The sequence below is a fragment of the Populus euphratica genome, unplaced genomic scaffold (genome assembly GCF_000495115.2).
Source record: "Populus euphratica unplaced genomic scaffold, PopEup_1.0 scaffold91.1, whole genome shotgun sequence".
Classification (NCBI taxonomy): Eukaryota; Viridiplantae; Streptophyta; class Magnoliopsida; order Malpighiales; family Salicaceae; genus Populus; species Populus euphratica.
Window position 1 is genome coordinate 300877 of NW_011499917.1, and position 15484 is coordinate 316360.

Here is a 15484-nt window from a genome sequence, read left to right on the forward strand (position 1 = left end):
TACAAGGGTCTATCTATGCAAAGTAATTATCCTATCAATTGTTTCAGTTTGTGTTGGCTGCAATCTGTAATCAGTGTTGGAGTCGGACTCTGCAATTTATGTGGCAAGATGTCCGTGTTGCAGGAGGAGTCTATATTGGAATCGGAAGTCATCTGTTGCTTTCCTCCAATATGATCAAATACAGATAAATCATGGCACGGTCTCAAGTAGCCAGCTAGACCCTTTTGGAATGTTGTTCGCGAGCAAAAGCCCGAAATTCTATTTCCAAAGGTCTGAAACGTATCCAAACTGCACGAAAATACATCCAGCGGTGCACCTCTAGCTAGCTCCTCTCTTTATATTTGGCGGTATGTTCTCAGAGATCCAAAAGATTATGTCAGGCTACTGCCATCTGATCCCATGATTTTGAGTCTGACACATAATAAAAGATATCCATTTTCATGTTAGATATCAATTCTCATGGTTGTTATTTTTCACAGTTTTTTTAATGTCATATCATCACTGTTAATAAAATATGAACAGTAATTCTTTACCCTCAATTCCCTTACTCCTTTCTGCTTTTCAGTATTTTGGCTTCCCTTTTGTGGTTATCCACGCTCACATTTTCACCTGAGCAATCATGAAAAATGCCACTTAACATCAAGGAAGGAGATGGGTTTTTCTTGCTGTTATATGCATTTATCACTAGCTGGTTGCGTAGTTGTTTACAGCGAAACTAGCTTGTTCATTATCTAGGAAAGCTTTTGAAGATATTATAAATGCAAGGAAAAAAAAACGTTTAGAAAAGTTTAAATTGAAATTAAAAATCAAAAACCCTTTCCTTGAAACTGATTCCTCGCTGCCCCTGTCTGTACCTTGTCCTCCTTCATCTTGTGGTTCCAAAGAAGCCTTGTCACACCTTATGCTACCTTTTGGTAACATAGATTCTCCAACTGGATCCAACCCGCCATCACCACAGCCTCTTTCTCCACCATTTATAAGCACTGCACACTAGCCACTCAGTATCTCAAAACACCTCTTCAATGAAAACCTGCTCTCTTATGTTCACTTACTCAGTGATCAGCCCAACTAATATTCTTCTATTTGCAAAAGAGTCCCGTGTCTCTGCTTTTCCATCAAAATTTTAGACTTGGCATTGAGAATATGTCTTCCAGCTATCAAACTCCAAGGAATTCTAGCTCCTCTTGGACACCAAGGGAAAACAAACTGTTTGAAAAGGCTCTAGCCTTGTTTGACAAGGACACACCGGACCGGTGGCAAAATATAGCCAAAGCTGTTGGTGGTGTGAAATCAGCTGAGGAAGTGAAGAGACACTACGAAATCCTCATTGAAGATCTTAAATATATCGAGTCCGGCCGTGTTCCTATTCCTAATTACAGAAGCTGCAGCAGTACAAACGAAGAAGAAAGGTAATGCTTTGTCGCTCAAGATTGATGTGTCCCAGGCTCGACATTTTCTTATGCACAAGCGCTGTTGTATTAAGAACATGACATTTTGAGATAGTTTACTTGATCCGTCTACTCATATCAATATTTTATTTTATCCCTACGCAACAGAATTTTTATTAAATAACAACCTGCATCTAATAGGATTAGTAATTTTTTTGACGTATCATGATTTAATTCATTAAGTTATAATGTTCGTGAGAAAACATAGACAAATGGAGGGATAATACTGAATGAAACCTCTTCCGTACAAGTACAGAATATTATATTATGTTGATGGAGGGATGTAATAAAACAATTTACACAGTAGAGCGGTACATTTATCGAAAGCCCTCAAGAACACACGCAATATGACTTCTGGAAATTGTAAAGTCACCGTAGGCAGTGGATCCAGCGTGTTGATTACCAAGATCACACTAAATTCAAGTACCAATCTTCAAGTCATAACGTTGAAATCTTTACGCCCATGCACTAAGGTTTATAAGAACAAATTGCATGTGGCATCCTTCATATTGAGAATCTTTCAGGATTTCATGGCAGGGTAGCTAGGTCCATGAACTAAAACTAAAAGGGGCAACATTCAGCCTTGGTTCCAAGAAGCTACCTCTGACAAGCTCCTTCCTTCAATAACTTCTTATCATGTTCCTTAAAGCACAAATCGGTCCTCTATGCCACTTGATTCGGATCGCATCTACTTATCCACTGCTATAGTCAATTCTTCATGCTGTATAGGTAACCTTTTCTCTTCAATTAGACTGCCCTTCTAGCAACTTTCTGCTCTGTGCCTTCTTCTGTGCCTTAGAAAAACTGATCAGCATTTTCAAGGTTTGAACTCAATTACCCGACCATAGCCCAAGTCCATGAAACATCCAATTTAATTGGAATTATGTCATTTCCATTTCCTTAAAAATAGTGAAGAATAATACAACATAGCAATTAAATCAAATTCTAAAATATTTTTTTGATTACATGAGTCTCCCTCAAAAGGTTTCAATTAAAATAGATCAGTCTTGCTTTATAGGCTTCTGAAGTATGTCAAGCTGCAGTGAAATCCAGGGCTCGGGCAGGCTACCTTTTTATCACCCGACATGCAAATCTTTGTGAAATGTTGATGCTCGTATCAGTTGTCCTCTGCACTGTGATTTATTTCAGATCATATTCTATTATCCGCTTTGTAATTAATGAAATTATCTATGTTACTCGTTTATCCACACTTCTCTCGTAATCTAGCTTTTAGTTCATAAAAAAAATTATACTAATTAATTATATTTGATGGTGGCCAAAATTAAGACACATTTTGAAGACATTTAGGTCTTAGCAAATTTATTATTTATATGTTTTTAAAATTATAAACATGTAAAAATATAAATGTCAAACATGATTTTAATATAAATATAATAAAACAATTCTAATATGCATATTAAACATATAATCAAACTTGGAATTGATGTTAATTTAAAGATCTAGCTTGCATATTATAATTAAAAAAGTATATACATTTAAATTAAAATAAAAAAAATATTTAGAGCCTGATTGAGATTATAGTAGTTGTTGTAGTGCAAAGTGTTTTTCACTTATAAATACATTCAAATAATATTTTATTATTATTTTTAAAAATTATTTTTTATATCAACTCATTAAAATAATATAAAAACATTAAAAAAATAAAAATTTGAAGGAATACAGTTTGCATTATATTCTCAAATAACCTCAATTAAAAATAATAGAATGACTTAGAATGTACTTTAGCCAACCTTTTCTATTTATATATATATAATAGAACAAGACAATAACCGTAGAGATTACAATATTAAAATAATTATTATTTAATTCCTATATAAATTAAAAAAATACTAAAATATAAAATGAGAAAAAGTAAATAAAAATAAATTCAAGTCAAAAACTCTTCGTTCATTTTTTTTATAGTGAATTCTAAAGCTATAAAATTAAAGAATTAATTATTATCATTATTAGTTTTTGATTAGCTATTATAAATTTAAAACTAAATATATATATATATATATATAAAAGTGTTTTTTAAATAAAAAAATCAATAGTTCATTGATATCAAATTTTTGTTCACATGTTATTTATTTAGATCATCTTACAGTAAATTCCTGGAATCAGAGTTCAAAGTTTCATCATATAATTAATCTTGTAAACAACATATATAAATGCCCCTGACTGAGCCTCCCACTGGGAAAAAAAAAAAAAAAGTAATTGTGATTAAAGAAACATTCTTGGTGCTGACAAAAACTATTCGTTTTCTATCTTAGGTTTGGATCTAAAAAAATTTGTAACGAACGAAACACCCAAGTCAGCCATCCTGAACCCAAAAATACTTCCATAGCTCAATCCAACCAAGGTACAGTTCTCTACTCCAAGCTTCCTCAGACCCCCCCCCCCCCCCCGCCCCGGCCATGCATTCTGCTTGAAAAGCGGGTGAGTTCAGTTTTATCAGTGAGTGAGACCCCAAGGAAGCAGAGAACATCCACGTCAACTGAGTATTCTTAAGCCAAAGCTGGCGACTGAGATTGCCAAGTTGGGTTGCCATTAAATCTAAAACCATGAAGAAACACAACAGCAGGGTTGCTCGCTTTGTTCTTGGTTTGTTTGGGATTGGTGGTCTTCTTTGTGAGGTGACTTTGAGCCACAAACTTCTATTGGAATGGGGTGGACAATTCATGGGTAGGATGACTAGTTTTTTAGTTCATTTAATTTTGGGTTTCTATGCAGCAAAGCGATCTGGGATTTCAGCCCATTAGCTGTACACTTGCTTTTAGCCTTTCCATATGTATTTTTTCGAGTTATTATAAAAAATATTTTAATATATTTTAAATAAAAAATAATTATTATTACACTTTTAAACACCTCTGAATCTGAAATCTCCTGGGAATGGAATACTCTCCAGAAGAAAGACGTCCAAATTACTTTACATCATTGCGACAACTTGGTTTCAACCAGCATTTTGTGCGAACAAGCAAAGCCCAGAAGGGGGTGAAATAAACATGCTCTTTCTCTTCAAGTTGACTGAACGAACGGTCACTGCCTGCACAAGGCAGACAGAACCCAGGCCATTCATTACTTCCTAATTTATTGGCGCTTCTGTAATGAAGTCACCTGTCGCCACCTCTCGCAAATTGCAACCTACAATAAATTGTCAAGTACTGAATTCAATGCACAAGATTATATACAGATCACTTGGAGGCGTGGGTGACGATGAGCACAAACAAAATTAAATTAGCATGCTATCATTAACTTCAAATTATCTATACTTGAAATTTACATAAATTATTATTATTATTATAAACACTTAATACTCAAATAAATATTTAATGTAAAAAATATAAATTATGAACAAGTCTGAATATATATTTTTATTATGTTTTTTAATCATGGACCACATCAAAATTCAATTGATATTATGATACTAATTGCTTTTTAAATAAATGTAATAAAATAATTTTTTAAAATATTTTTAACATTTGTATATCTAAACAATCTAAAAATATTTAAAAAATTAAAAAAATATCATTTTTCTTCAAAAACCATTTTGCATCACAAAAATAAATGTTTTTTCCATAATAAATGGAAAAGTGTCCAAACCTCACCTATGTAAATGATGGGTGAAGATCAGGTTCTCACACACACACACGCGACTTAATAGAAAATAAAATAAAACAATGTATTTAAGTTTTATACACATATTAAATGATTTTCCAGGTTCTCACACACACACACACACACGACTTAATAGAAAATAAAATAAAACAATGTATTTAAGTTTTATACACATATTAAATGATAAATAATAAATTTTATATTTGTATGTATAATGTTACTATTGGGTATGTGGATATTATACTAAATTAAAAAAAATAAAAATATTTTATATATATTTTATATGTATATAATACTAATATATCTCTTTTGCATCAAGGTTAAATTGCATTTTAAATTAATTTAGTATATTAGTTTGTGCTATACAATGGATTAATAATATTTTTTAAAATATAAATAAAAATAAAAAATATTTTAGAGTTTTGAGGTTAACCGTTATGTTAGACTCAACAAGTGTCAATAATTTTTAAAATAAAAAAAATATATCTTCATGATGGTTTGGATACCTATATCATGCTTTACAGTATTGTACCAGCATACTAATTTTAAAATATAGGATAATTTGAGAATTTTTATATCGTATTACCGATTTGAATTTTAATTATAAATGCTAATTCATTTCAAAGTTGAACTCTGTCTATTGTCAACACCTTTGCATCCGCTGTCCTCGCCGTTAGAAAGTCAAACACGTCTTGTACACAATCGTCAAAAGATTACACGAACCACAGGATCAGTAACTCCAATTATGGAACACGTGCTTATTATTCATGCCAACCTATATTATATTAGAGGAGGAAAATAATTTTTCCTTTTTCAAGGAGACAAAATGTGAAATAAATTAATATTAAACTAGATTTTAAGAAAATAAAAAAAATCAAATCATATTTGAATTTTAATTGATTCAATCAAATCAAAATTAAATTATTTAATCAATTGAATTTAATCATATTAACTCTCACTCAATTCAATATAAAATTCATATTCAACTACATTTTTAATTAAAATTTTCAGATTCTCGATGTTTAAATTCAATAAAAATATATATTATAAGAGAATATAAAAACATGATTTTTATTATTTTTATAAATGATTTTGTTTTGATAAAAATAATTTAAAGGGGACTGTCGCTAGCCGTCGCCAAAACAGCCGTCGCTAGCATTCCACTTGTAAACAAAATGTGACAGGTGCTGGTGGCCACAATTCCTAAGCAAAACACCATTTGATTCTAACTTGAGGCTCCCAGTAATTTGAAGTTTCTAATTTTGCCTAGAACGAAAACATTACTGCGAGACGATAGGAGCTCAGGCAATAAAAACTATACTGTCAACAATCAGTTTTGGACCCTACAATCTTTTTTATAGTGTCAGAAAATTGAAATTACAGCTGAGGAAAAATAAAATTAATTTTAAAAAAATACTTCTAAAATACAAAAATAATGCTTGTGATGAACAAATGTTTAAATAATATACTGAATATATATATATGTGAAGCTTCACATATATTTCCACATCAACGAACCTGATTCATACTGATTTAGCAATCAAAACAGTAGTTTCAGGAACCCTAGGTGACACGAACGAAGACAAGGAGCAGGATACGCTCAGCTCTTATTTTGTCTTTCCATCTTCGTGCAAAGAGGCAAGGATTTTCTTGAGGTGCTTATTGTAGGCAGAAGGTCGCTCCGATTGAACCAGGTGGCCTGCATTCTCGATGAACTGCAACGTTGCTTTGCCTTCTAGTTGCCTGAAGGAAACCGCAGTTAATTCCAGGCCCCATCTCATTATCCAACCCCAAATGGTTTTATCAATAAATAGCAGGGAACCGGATGTTCTAGTTGAAACAGTACGAAACAGCGTTATTTATGGTTGAATTTATTTATAGCTCATTTGTAATAATATTGTTGCTTTTTAAAATAATTTTTTTATTTAAAAATATATTGAAATAATATTTTTTATTTTTAAAAAATTATTTTTCATATTAATACGTTAAAAATATAATTTAAAGCGAGAAAAAAATATTTTTAAAATTTTTTAAAATTATTTTAAAAACACAGTAACAAGCAATTACTTAAACTAAAGCCATTAAACTTGACAGTGAAAAAGACATACTCTTTTAAGTTGCGAGCTTCTTCCATGTTGAAAATTAAGTCATTCCCTCCCCACAGTAGGTGTATTTTCTGCAATGATAGAAAAACAAATACTCTCAATGATTTTGAGCCGAAGAAAAAGGCAGATAAAGAAATAATGAAACAAGCTATCATACATGTAATTAAGTGATTTTTACATATAAATAAATTAAAATAATATTTTTTATTTTTAAAAAAATTATTTTATTATCTTCATATTAAAACTATTAAAAAATATAAAAATTTAAATTTTAGATAGAAAATTAAATTTTGACTAACCTCCTTTTTTGGTGCACTTCCAGATATATTTGAAAAAATAATTATTATTATTTTTTAAAGTGTTTTTTTAAAATACATAAAAATAATTTTTTTATTTTTAAAAAATTATTTTTAATATCAATATATTAAAACGATCCAATAATATAAAAAAATAATAAGTTTTAAGAAAAAAAATCAAATTTCACAGTACAGTTCTAAATATTTTAATTTAGTTTTTTTTTAATATTTTCTTTTTGGATACAAATAAGCTAAACCTAGATAGGGCAGACAAATCTAGAAGTTCTCAGGATTCAACTAAACAAACGAAATAAATTGCTTGAATTGTATGATTGTTTGATGTTATGGTTTATGCTAATTTTTAAAAATATTTTTCTTTTGAAATTGTATTAAAAAAACCTTTTTCTGATTTTTTATAATATTTAATATTAACATATTAAAAAATATTAATTTATTTTTTTTCAAAACAAATATATTTTTTAAAAATATTTAAAAGTAAAAACTACCAATAAAACAAAAGAACAGTATTTATAAGAAAAAGAATCAGTGATGATAGTGTTGATTAATCCTCTTCTGACCTGTGAAAAACGAGGGACAATGAAATCCTTATCACTGACAACTAATTCCTGAAGAAGTTCAAGTCTCTCCTTCCTGTTGTCAAACATGACCTGCGATTGCACCAATATTGGCAGCAAAAAGAACACAGGGCGGAAATCAATTACGGAACTCTTGTGTCCATTTTTTATTAACAAGTTCAAATGGGACTAAAGCTTTAGTGCAAACAAGGAGGAAATTATAAAAGCTTGGATTAATTACTAGCTGTAGCCACCAATCAAATTGGAAATGATAAAGGAACTCAAGTACCTCCAACATGGATTTGAAAACAAAATCTGGCATCCATGGCAACTTATAGGTCGCAACCAGCAATAAATCTTTCACCCCTTTGACCGTGTCAGGCATCAAGTATTCCGACCAAGATGAGAAGCCAATTCTCTCCAGGCCAGCACGACTGATGGATTCAGTCATGGCCATAACTGTGCAGCTGACCACCATTGACTCAACCAAGTCAGGGTACATCTCAGCCATCTTGAAGCAAACAAACCCTCCGTAGCTCATCCCAACCAGAGTACACTTCTCAACACCAAGCCTCATTAGACCCTTAGCAATGCACTCAGCTTGGAAAGCCACTTTTCTCTCTTTTCTATCCGTAATTGACTCTCCGAAGAAGAGTAAATCGGGCACGTAAACTGAGTACTCTTTGGCCAAAGCTAGCACCTGAAATTGCCATGTTAGAATTCCGTCTAGTTCAAAACCATGAACAAACACCACGGCGGGTTTATCTGGTTTGTTCTTGGTGTTGCTCGTGGTCTGATCACTTGAGACCCAAAAGCGCATCACTGTCCCTGGCTCAATCTCTACTGCTTGAGGTTTCACGCCGACTAGCTTCATTAGGGCACGCAACAATGACATGTACATTGTTAAAACGTTCACCATCTTCCTTAATTTTTCTTTTCTCAGCTAGAGCTAGCGTTGCTCTGTGACTGCCGGTGAGAAAAGATTGGAACTAGCTATAGCATTTGTGGCGACCTAGGGGTGTTTTTTATAGCAGTCGCCTTGACACTTATTCAATAACATGAGGACAAAAAACTAAAACAAAACAGGAAATCTACTTTTCTCTTCATAATTGAAAGAAACGGGATTTGGGGGGGCAAAGCATTTATTTGTGTCACAGCTGTACGATCTGCGATCGAATTCTTCATCTGCCCCTGCTAGCAGGTAATTATTCAGCATTTCATGTTCCATTTCAGTTGACGTCATATGTGCTGTTTATGATTTATGATGACCAAGTGGATGGTATCTGAGCAATTTATTTCTTTTTAACATAAAAAAAATAATTGGATGGATGAGTTTAACAGGCAGAGATCCTCCAACTTAATTTCCTTGGAGCGAACGTGTGAAGTGTAGTTCTTTGTGAATTAGTTCTTAGTATCTGTTCAATAAGGTATTGCAGATGTTTTAATATATTTAAATTATGAAATCATCAAGTTTGATTCATTTTCAGCCCAAATGTATTTTAAAAATCATTTTTGAACACAGTGCAAATACATTATTAAAGGTAGTTTTAGTTTATTTACATGGATAATTTTTAAGGTAAATTTAATTAATTTTGGTTCCATTGGAGTCGTTATATATAGATTGATTTTTGAAAATCATAATGTCCAAAATATACACAAATTTGAAGAAATAAAACCTCATTTATTTTTTTTCAAGTAATTTTATAATACAATAATTAGTTGTATCATATTATTTATTTTTAAAACTCACTTTAAAAATAAAATAAAATAAAATGATACTACCAAGATAGAAAAATCTATATAAAGATATTTGTATTATTTTTTATGGATTAATTATGGATTTTATATTATTTTTTTTGTCGATCTCTTTCTCTAAAAGAAATTTTTAAAAGTAACTAGTATAATATTAATAGTTAATATTAATTATTTTTTAAATTAATATATCAAAATAATTTAAAAATATTAAAAATATATTAATTTAAAAAAAATTATTTTTTTTCAAATAAAAAACAGTACCAAACGCTATTTACTCCCTTTAGGGAATGGAATGGGTGGAAACTAAATCCACAACCGAAAGCTTCTAAAGCACACGTTTCCCATCTAAATCTCTCATATTTGACCAAACCGCCTAACTACCCCTCTTAATAATTATTATTTTTAAAAATATTAAAATATATTAAAATCATAATTTATTATGTATAACATAAACTATATAAAGATATTTGATTAATTAAGAGAGGATTTATCACCTTAAATAAATTTAAAAAAATATTTTATATGTTTTCAAATAATATTAATTCTAAGATCCTTGCCAAAGATAAAATGAATTTTGAAAAGAATTTCAAAATCTTGTTCAAAAAATAAATAATTATAATATTAAAAACTAAAATGAATTAGCAAAGTAGACATACTTTATACTATAATACTATCTAAACAGAATATTCTTGATGAAAAGATAATAATTATACTTAGAAATTAGTTACCAAAAGAGAAGTCAAACAATTTACAACTTTTCTAATATTTAGGAAGATCATAACATGTTGTTAAACATTGTACTTGAATATAAATCAATTAATTATCAAATTAAAAATAAATTAAATAGTTTTATTTATTTAATCTTGTTTTATTTAGGATTATGTTGTATATTTAGACCAATTTATTAGGAGACTTAATAGGTCACACATATAAGAATCATTGGTCAAAAATTAAAATGGGATGATTAATCAAGTATGATTTGATTATGAATAAATTTTTAAAAGTGATTACTAGAATATGGTTAATACATGAATTACAATTCTAGGCTAAGAAAAAATCAAGTAGGAGCTTGATTGAATAAATTTATAAAATCATTATAAAATAATATTTGTGATATTATTTAAGAAGTAAATTGATATTTTGTTATTTATGGGATTTTTAAGTTTTCCTATAAATAAATGATATGCCTTTTATTTCCTAAGAGAAAGTGAATAGAGTACAATACTTAAACATCTAGAATATAAAAGAAAAAGAGCTAGTACTCTAAGATATAGCAATCACTCTTTTCTAAAAATACTTAAAAGATTTCTCATTACTAATTCGTATAGATTACCATTAAAGGCTGAATACTTAAATAACTTGTGATTCACAATAATTCAGCCTTGAAGCAATTATTCAAAGTGAAAAAGAACATTTAGTTTTCATGTAATGTTTACACAATCATTAAATTACTCTAGATCTGTCTAATAAGATCTTTAGGACTCCTGGAAAAATTTTAATTTGCTATTTTCACTATATGTATGTGTTTTTTAGAAACATAATACCTGTTAATATTGATTTTAAATATTGTTAAAGGGATGTTGAACAATCACTTTTAGAAGACCATTCGGTTACATGTAATTAATGTGGTAGGCTTTTAGCCTTCATAAGGTTATGATATGATGTCATATATCCTTTATTTGTTGATGGGTATAAGAGGCGGTAGTCTATATAAACTCTTTGATTTCTTAATTCAATTTCTTACATTTGCTAAAATTTCTTTCTACACTTTCTGTAATAGGAGTCTTAAAAGAAAAGATCAAGTTTTATTTATTTTTGGCAGAAAAGTCTTCTTTTGGGTAAACACAAAAAACTTTCCATCTTGTTCTTATTTTGAAGTTTTATTCTTTGTTAAAATAAATGTTTAATAGGACAAGAAGATTATTTCTTCTAAGAAAGATTTCAGTTTCAAGCTTAAAACTAAAATCACTCAATAAGGACCCGTTGTAATTAAAATAAACCCTAGATCGAAACACGATTTTGGTCAACCCTCTTTTACTGAAAAGGGATGGGGTTGTCTTTAAAGAGGTTACAAACCTCCAATGACAACTAAGGTTACCTGGGACTCTTTAGGATAAGACAGAAAGCACAATATCGTATGAGTAAGTAACTTTAGCGAATTCTAGACAATTAAGGGACTTTATGATACTATTGCCTCAAGCTAATGACTGAGTTACCCATATCATTACCAAACTTGTTGGGTGTAACTTTATCATTACTGTTCTCGTATGTATGTACCTGTTCAGGTACCCATTTCTCTTATAATGGTTTGTAAGGTATGTTTTTTGTTATTTCAATATGAGTTTGACTTAGCTTCATCTCAACAAGTATACCATTTTATCTATTTTTGATAAGCTACTAGGGATCTGACACAACCAAAAGATTGATATCTTCTTTCAAGTGTAGGAGTGTTGAAGTAATAAATAACTCGGCAAGACCAAGGTCGAACCATAGAGAGGTTAATTGTATAAATTATAAATAATAGCAATACAACAACAATAATAGTAACAACAACAACAATAACAACAACAATAATAGTGGTAATAATAATAAAAAAAGAAGAAGTTGATGAGAACTTTGAGATGGAAGATCAATGTAAGGATTAGACAATGATAACAACAAATATCAAGGTTAGATGATCCACTAATAGTATGTCAAACAAGTATAGTATAAACTCTTATTACTCAATTGGAAACCACACACAAAAGAGGTTTCAATCATATTATAAATTGTTAATATGATTACATTAGTTATGTTATTTGAATAATGCTAATACTTGTAAATGTTGTCAGACATTCATGATTATAATTTATGTTAACAACAAATCAAATTCCTTTCATAGCTCAGGTGTCAATTATCCCATATAGTATGGCTATGAAAGTGTTAAACATTTGTTATACCAAGTGTTATACAACATAAATCTAGCTTAGTCATTTAGCAAGCAAAGTATTAAAGAGTAAATAAGATAACAAACACAAAACATGTTAGTATCAAACATTAAAGTCCATATTAAGTTTACACTATACTTATTCTCACACCATTAGTGTAACCTTTTCACCTTGACATAATAAACTTAGCTAAACTTAATGAAAAAAAGAAAAATAAATAAACAAAATAAAAACATAAATAAGATAAAAGTTAACTAAATAAACGAAAGGAAATGAAAGAGGTTGTAAGATAAATTCAGATTTCTTCGTTATTGCTATAATTTGGTCTTGAAAATGTTCTTTTTAAAACAGACCTCCACATGAAAGTTGTAAGCCTATGTCTTACCTGTCCATCCATATAAAGTAGACCTAAATCTGAGATCTATAGTTTCTAAGTTTGGCCATCTCTTTATCCTTGCAATTTAAGTTCTTCAAGTCATCAATCAATCCTTTCATTTATGTGATAGGCCTGCATTTAAAATGAACATTTACCACAAATTAAAGGTATCTTATATTATTAGATATATTATTATAAAACATGCTTTAGTTAAGGAGTTATTGATACTTCAAGTGCAAAATGATGATATAAAACCATGATAAAAATGCACTTTTAAGTACTAATCACACCCCCAAACTAGCTCATTACCGGTCTCTAGTAATCAAAGCGTTAAAATAGAAAAATAATTTGCAAATTCCACAAAGCAAGGTATTCATCATTCAACTTCTATTAATCTATCGAGATAAACAAACTCTCATTAAATTTATATATCTGCTCAATGCCTCTTAAACAAGATATTAATAAACCTTTTTTTTGTGCTCAATTTATCAATACATAGTTATGGGGCTTTACTTTGAAGAGAATAAAAAAAATTTCTAATGTTTAAGGTTAACTTTCTTGGGTTGGGATTCTTTTTCTTCTTTTTTTTTTGTTTTTTTTAATATATATACATGTAACTTAAAACATAATGCATCTTTAACCCATGTAACGAGCTTTCAGCTAATGACTTCCAGACCAGTTGGTCTTAGGGCATTGGTGTTGAGACACCTCTACGAGTTTTAGTAACTCCGGTTGCAGATATTGATACGTAGATAGTGCAATGTTTGATTCCCTTAAGCTTTTCTCCTCAACCCATGTAACAAGCGTTGGGCCAATAGCTCCCAAGTCAGTTGACTTTAGGGTATTAGGTGTTAAAACACCCCTACGAGCTTAATTGCTTAGGTTAAGGAGGCTACGAAATTAATTGCTTAGGTTAGGGAGGGAGGCTATGAAACCAAACTTATTTATATTTTTATATTATTTTTTATTTTTTTTCAAATTATATATTATTTCTTTTTCTTAGTTGTTACCTTTAATAAAAGAACATAAATAATATAATAATACAATGTGTAAACCACAATCTTGTCTTAAAATGTGTATAAAAAATAAGGTTTAAAAATACATGTTAAATGAGTATATGAGCAGAATTAAGTAATAACAATGCGACAGTTTGCAAACCCAAATTTTTCAAGAAGTATTATGATAGACTTTGTTATGAATATTGCAAATAACCATTGAAAAATGTTAATCAAGATACGTCTCAAGAGTCAATAAAATTCTTCCTTACTTTACCATCTTAGTAACAACAGTTTACAAATGGTTTATGAAACAGAAAACATGGTTAGTTTTTTTTTAATATCAACTACTACCCTTCCCCCAACCAAAACGAGACATAGTCCTCAATGTTCTAAGGTAGAAAGATAGAGTATAAAAAACATGACCTGAAATAACGACTATTGACAAACCTAAAACACACTTAAACAAATATAAGAAACAACAAAACTCAAATATTATGCTCTATTAATAAAACCAAAAGACATAAATTTTTACAAACTAAGACTAAAATTGTAGTTGTGATTATGTCTCACACATTTCCTTGGTTTTACGTTTAAGAACGGCTTAAATGCCTTCTATGGGTCAGGGATAAGCTTCTCATCCAATTTTCTTAAAAACTGACAAGCATGGTCCTTGTTAGCCAGCTTTTCAAGACTATGTCTAGCATATTCTTTATGGAATAGTGGCCATAAATCATGAATTGCACAATGCATATCTCTACTAGGATGCGTCTCAAGAGTCAATAAAAGATTATCTAAAGACCTTTTACTCAGGCCATCTTTAATGAATAGTATTTTATCTTCATGGTTTATAAATACCATTCCTAAAAAATAACATTATATATTGCAAATCCATCTGTCACATCGATGACAGACTTTCAGTCGTTTTGCACGACGTTTCTTTGCAAAAGTGCTTTTACCTGTTCCAGGCATGTGTGAAATGAAGAAGAAGACTCACTTGATAATCGGATGCTTCAATTAGCCAGCGAATCTCTTTAGGAATTTTATGATTCATTAACAACCTCAATTTTGCACACCTAGTTTAGTAAATTTTTGTAATCGTATTTTGAGGCAAAGTAGGAAAATACTTTCTTAATTTTTTAAGAGTGATGTCTATTTTTTAAGATGAGAAGTAGAAAAGAGATGCAAAGAGAAAAAAAGGAACAAGGAATTGAACAAATATATATATAGATATTAGTTTTAATAGGAAATTGAAAGAACTGACTTAATTCATGGAGTACCGTTGTCCGCCATTTGACCGTGGTGAAAGAAACTACCAAAAATCATTAAAAAAACACAAAAAAAAATATGAGGAAAAAAATCAATCTTTATATACAGGATCACCCAATT

At 30.0% G+C, this 15484-nt stretch overlaps 2 protein-coding genes across 4 annotated transcripts in view; one reads left to right on the plus strand and one right to left on the minus strand.

Moving 5' to 3' along the window:
- Window positions 1-780: 780 nt before the first annotated feature.
- The window catches only part of LOC105134705 (protein RADIALIS-like 4), a 25703-nt gene continuing 10999 nt past the window's right edge, over window positions 781-15484 (plus strand). Inside the window, exons 1-3 of one of the 2 annotated variants that reach the window (XM_011039217.1) lie at window positions 781-1409; window positions 2454-2647; window positions 11940-11942. In XM_011039217.1, the coding sequence (XP_011037519.1) occupies window positions 1144-1409; window positions 2454-2466 (279 nt within the window). In that variant the 5' untranslated portion in view covers window positions 781-1143 and the 3' untranslated portion in view covers window positions 2467-2647; window positions 11940-11942. The remainder of the gene's footprint in view (window positions 1410-2453; window positions 2648-11939; window positions 11943-15484) is intronic. The other variant, XM_011039216.1, reaches the window with a different exon arrangement.
- LOC105134704 (epoxide hydrolase 4-like) overlaps window positions 6517-15484 on the minus strand; it is a 9769-nt gene continuing 801 nt past the window's right edge. The window contains exons 2-6 of one of the 2 annotated variants that reach the window (XM_011039215.1): window positions 8332-8985; window positions 8046-8135; window positions 7175-7242; window positions 6667-6809; window positions 6517-6623 (exon numbers count right to left, since the gene is read on the minus strand). In XM_011039215.1, the coding sequence (XP_011037517.1) occupies window positions 6674-6809; window positions 7175-7242; window positions 8046-8135; window positions 8332-8961 (924 nt within the window). In that variant the 5' untranslated portion in view covers window positions 8962-8985 and the 3' untranslated portion in view covers window positions 6517-6623; window positions 6667-6673. Of the gene's footprint in view, window positions 6624-6666; window positions 6810-7174; window positions 7243-8045; window positions 8136-8331; window positions 9127-15484 lie in introns of those variants that run through there. The other variant, XM_011039213.1, reaches the window with a different exon arrangement.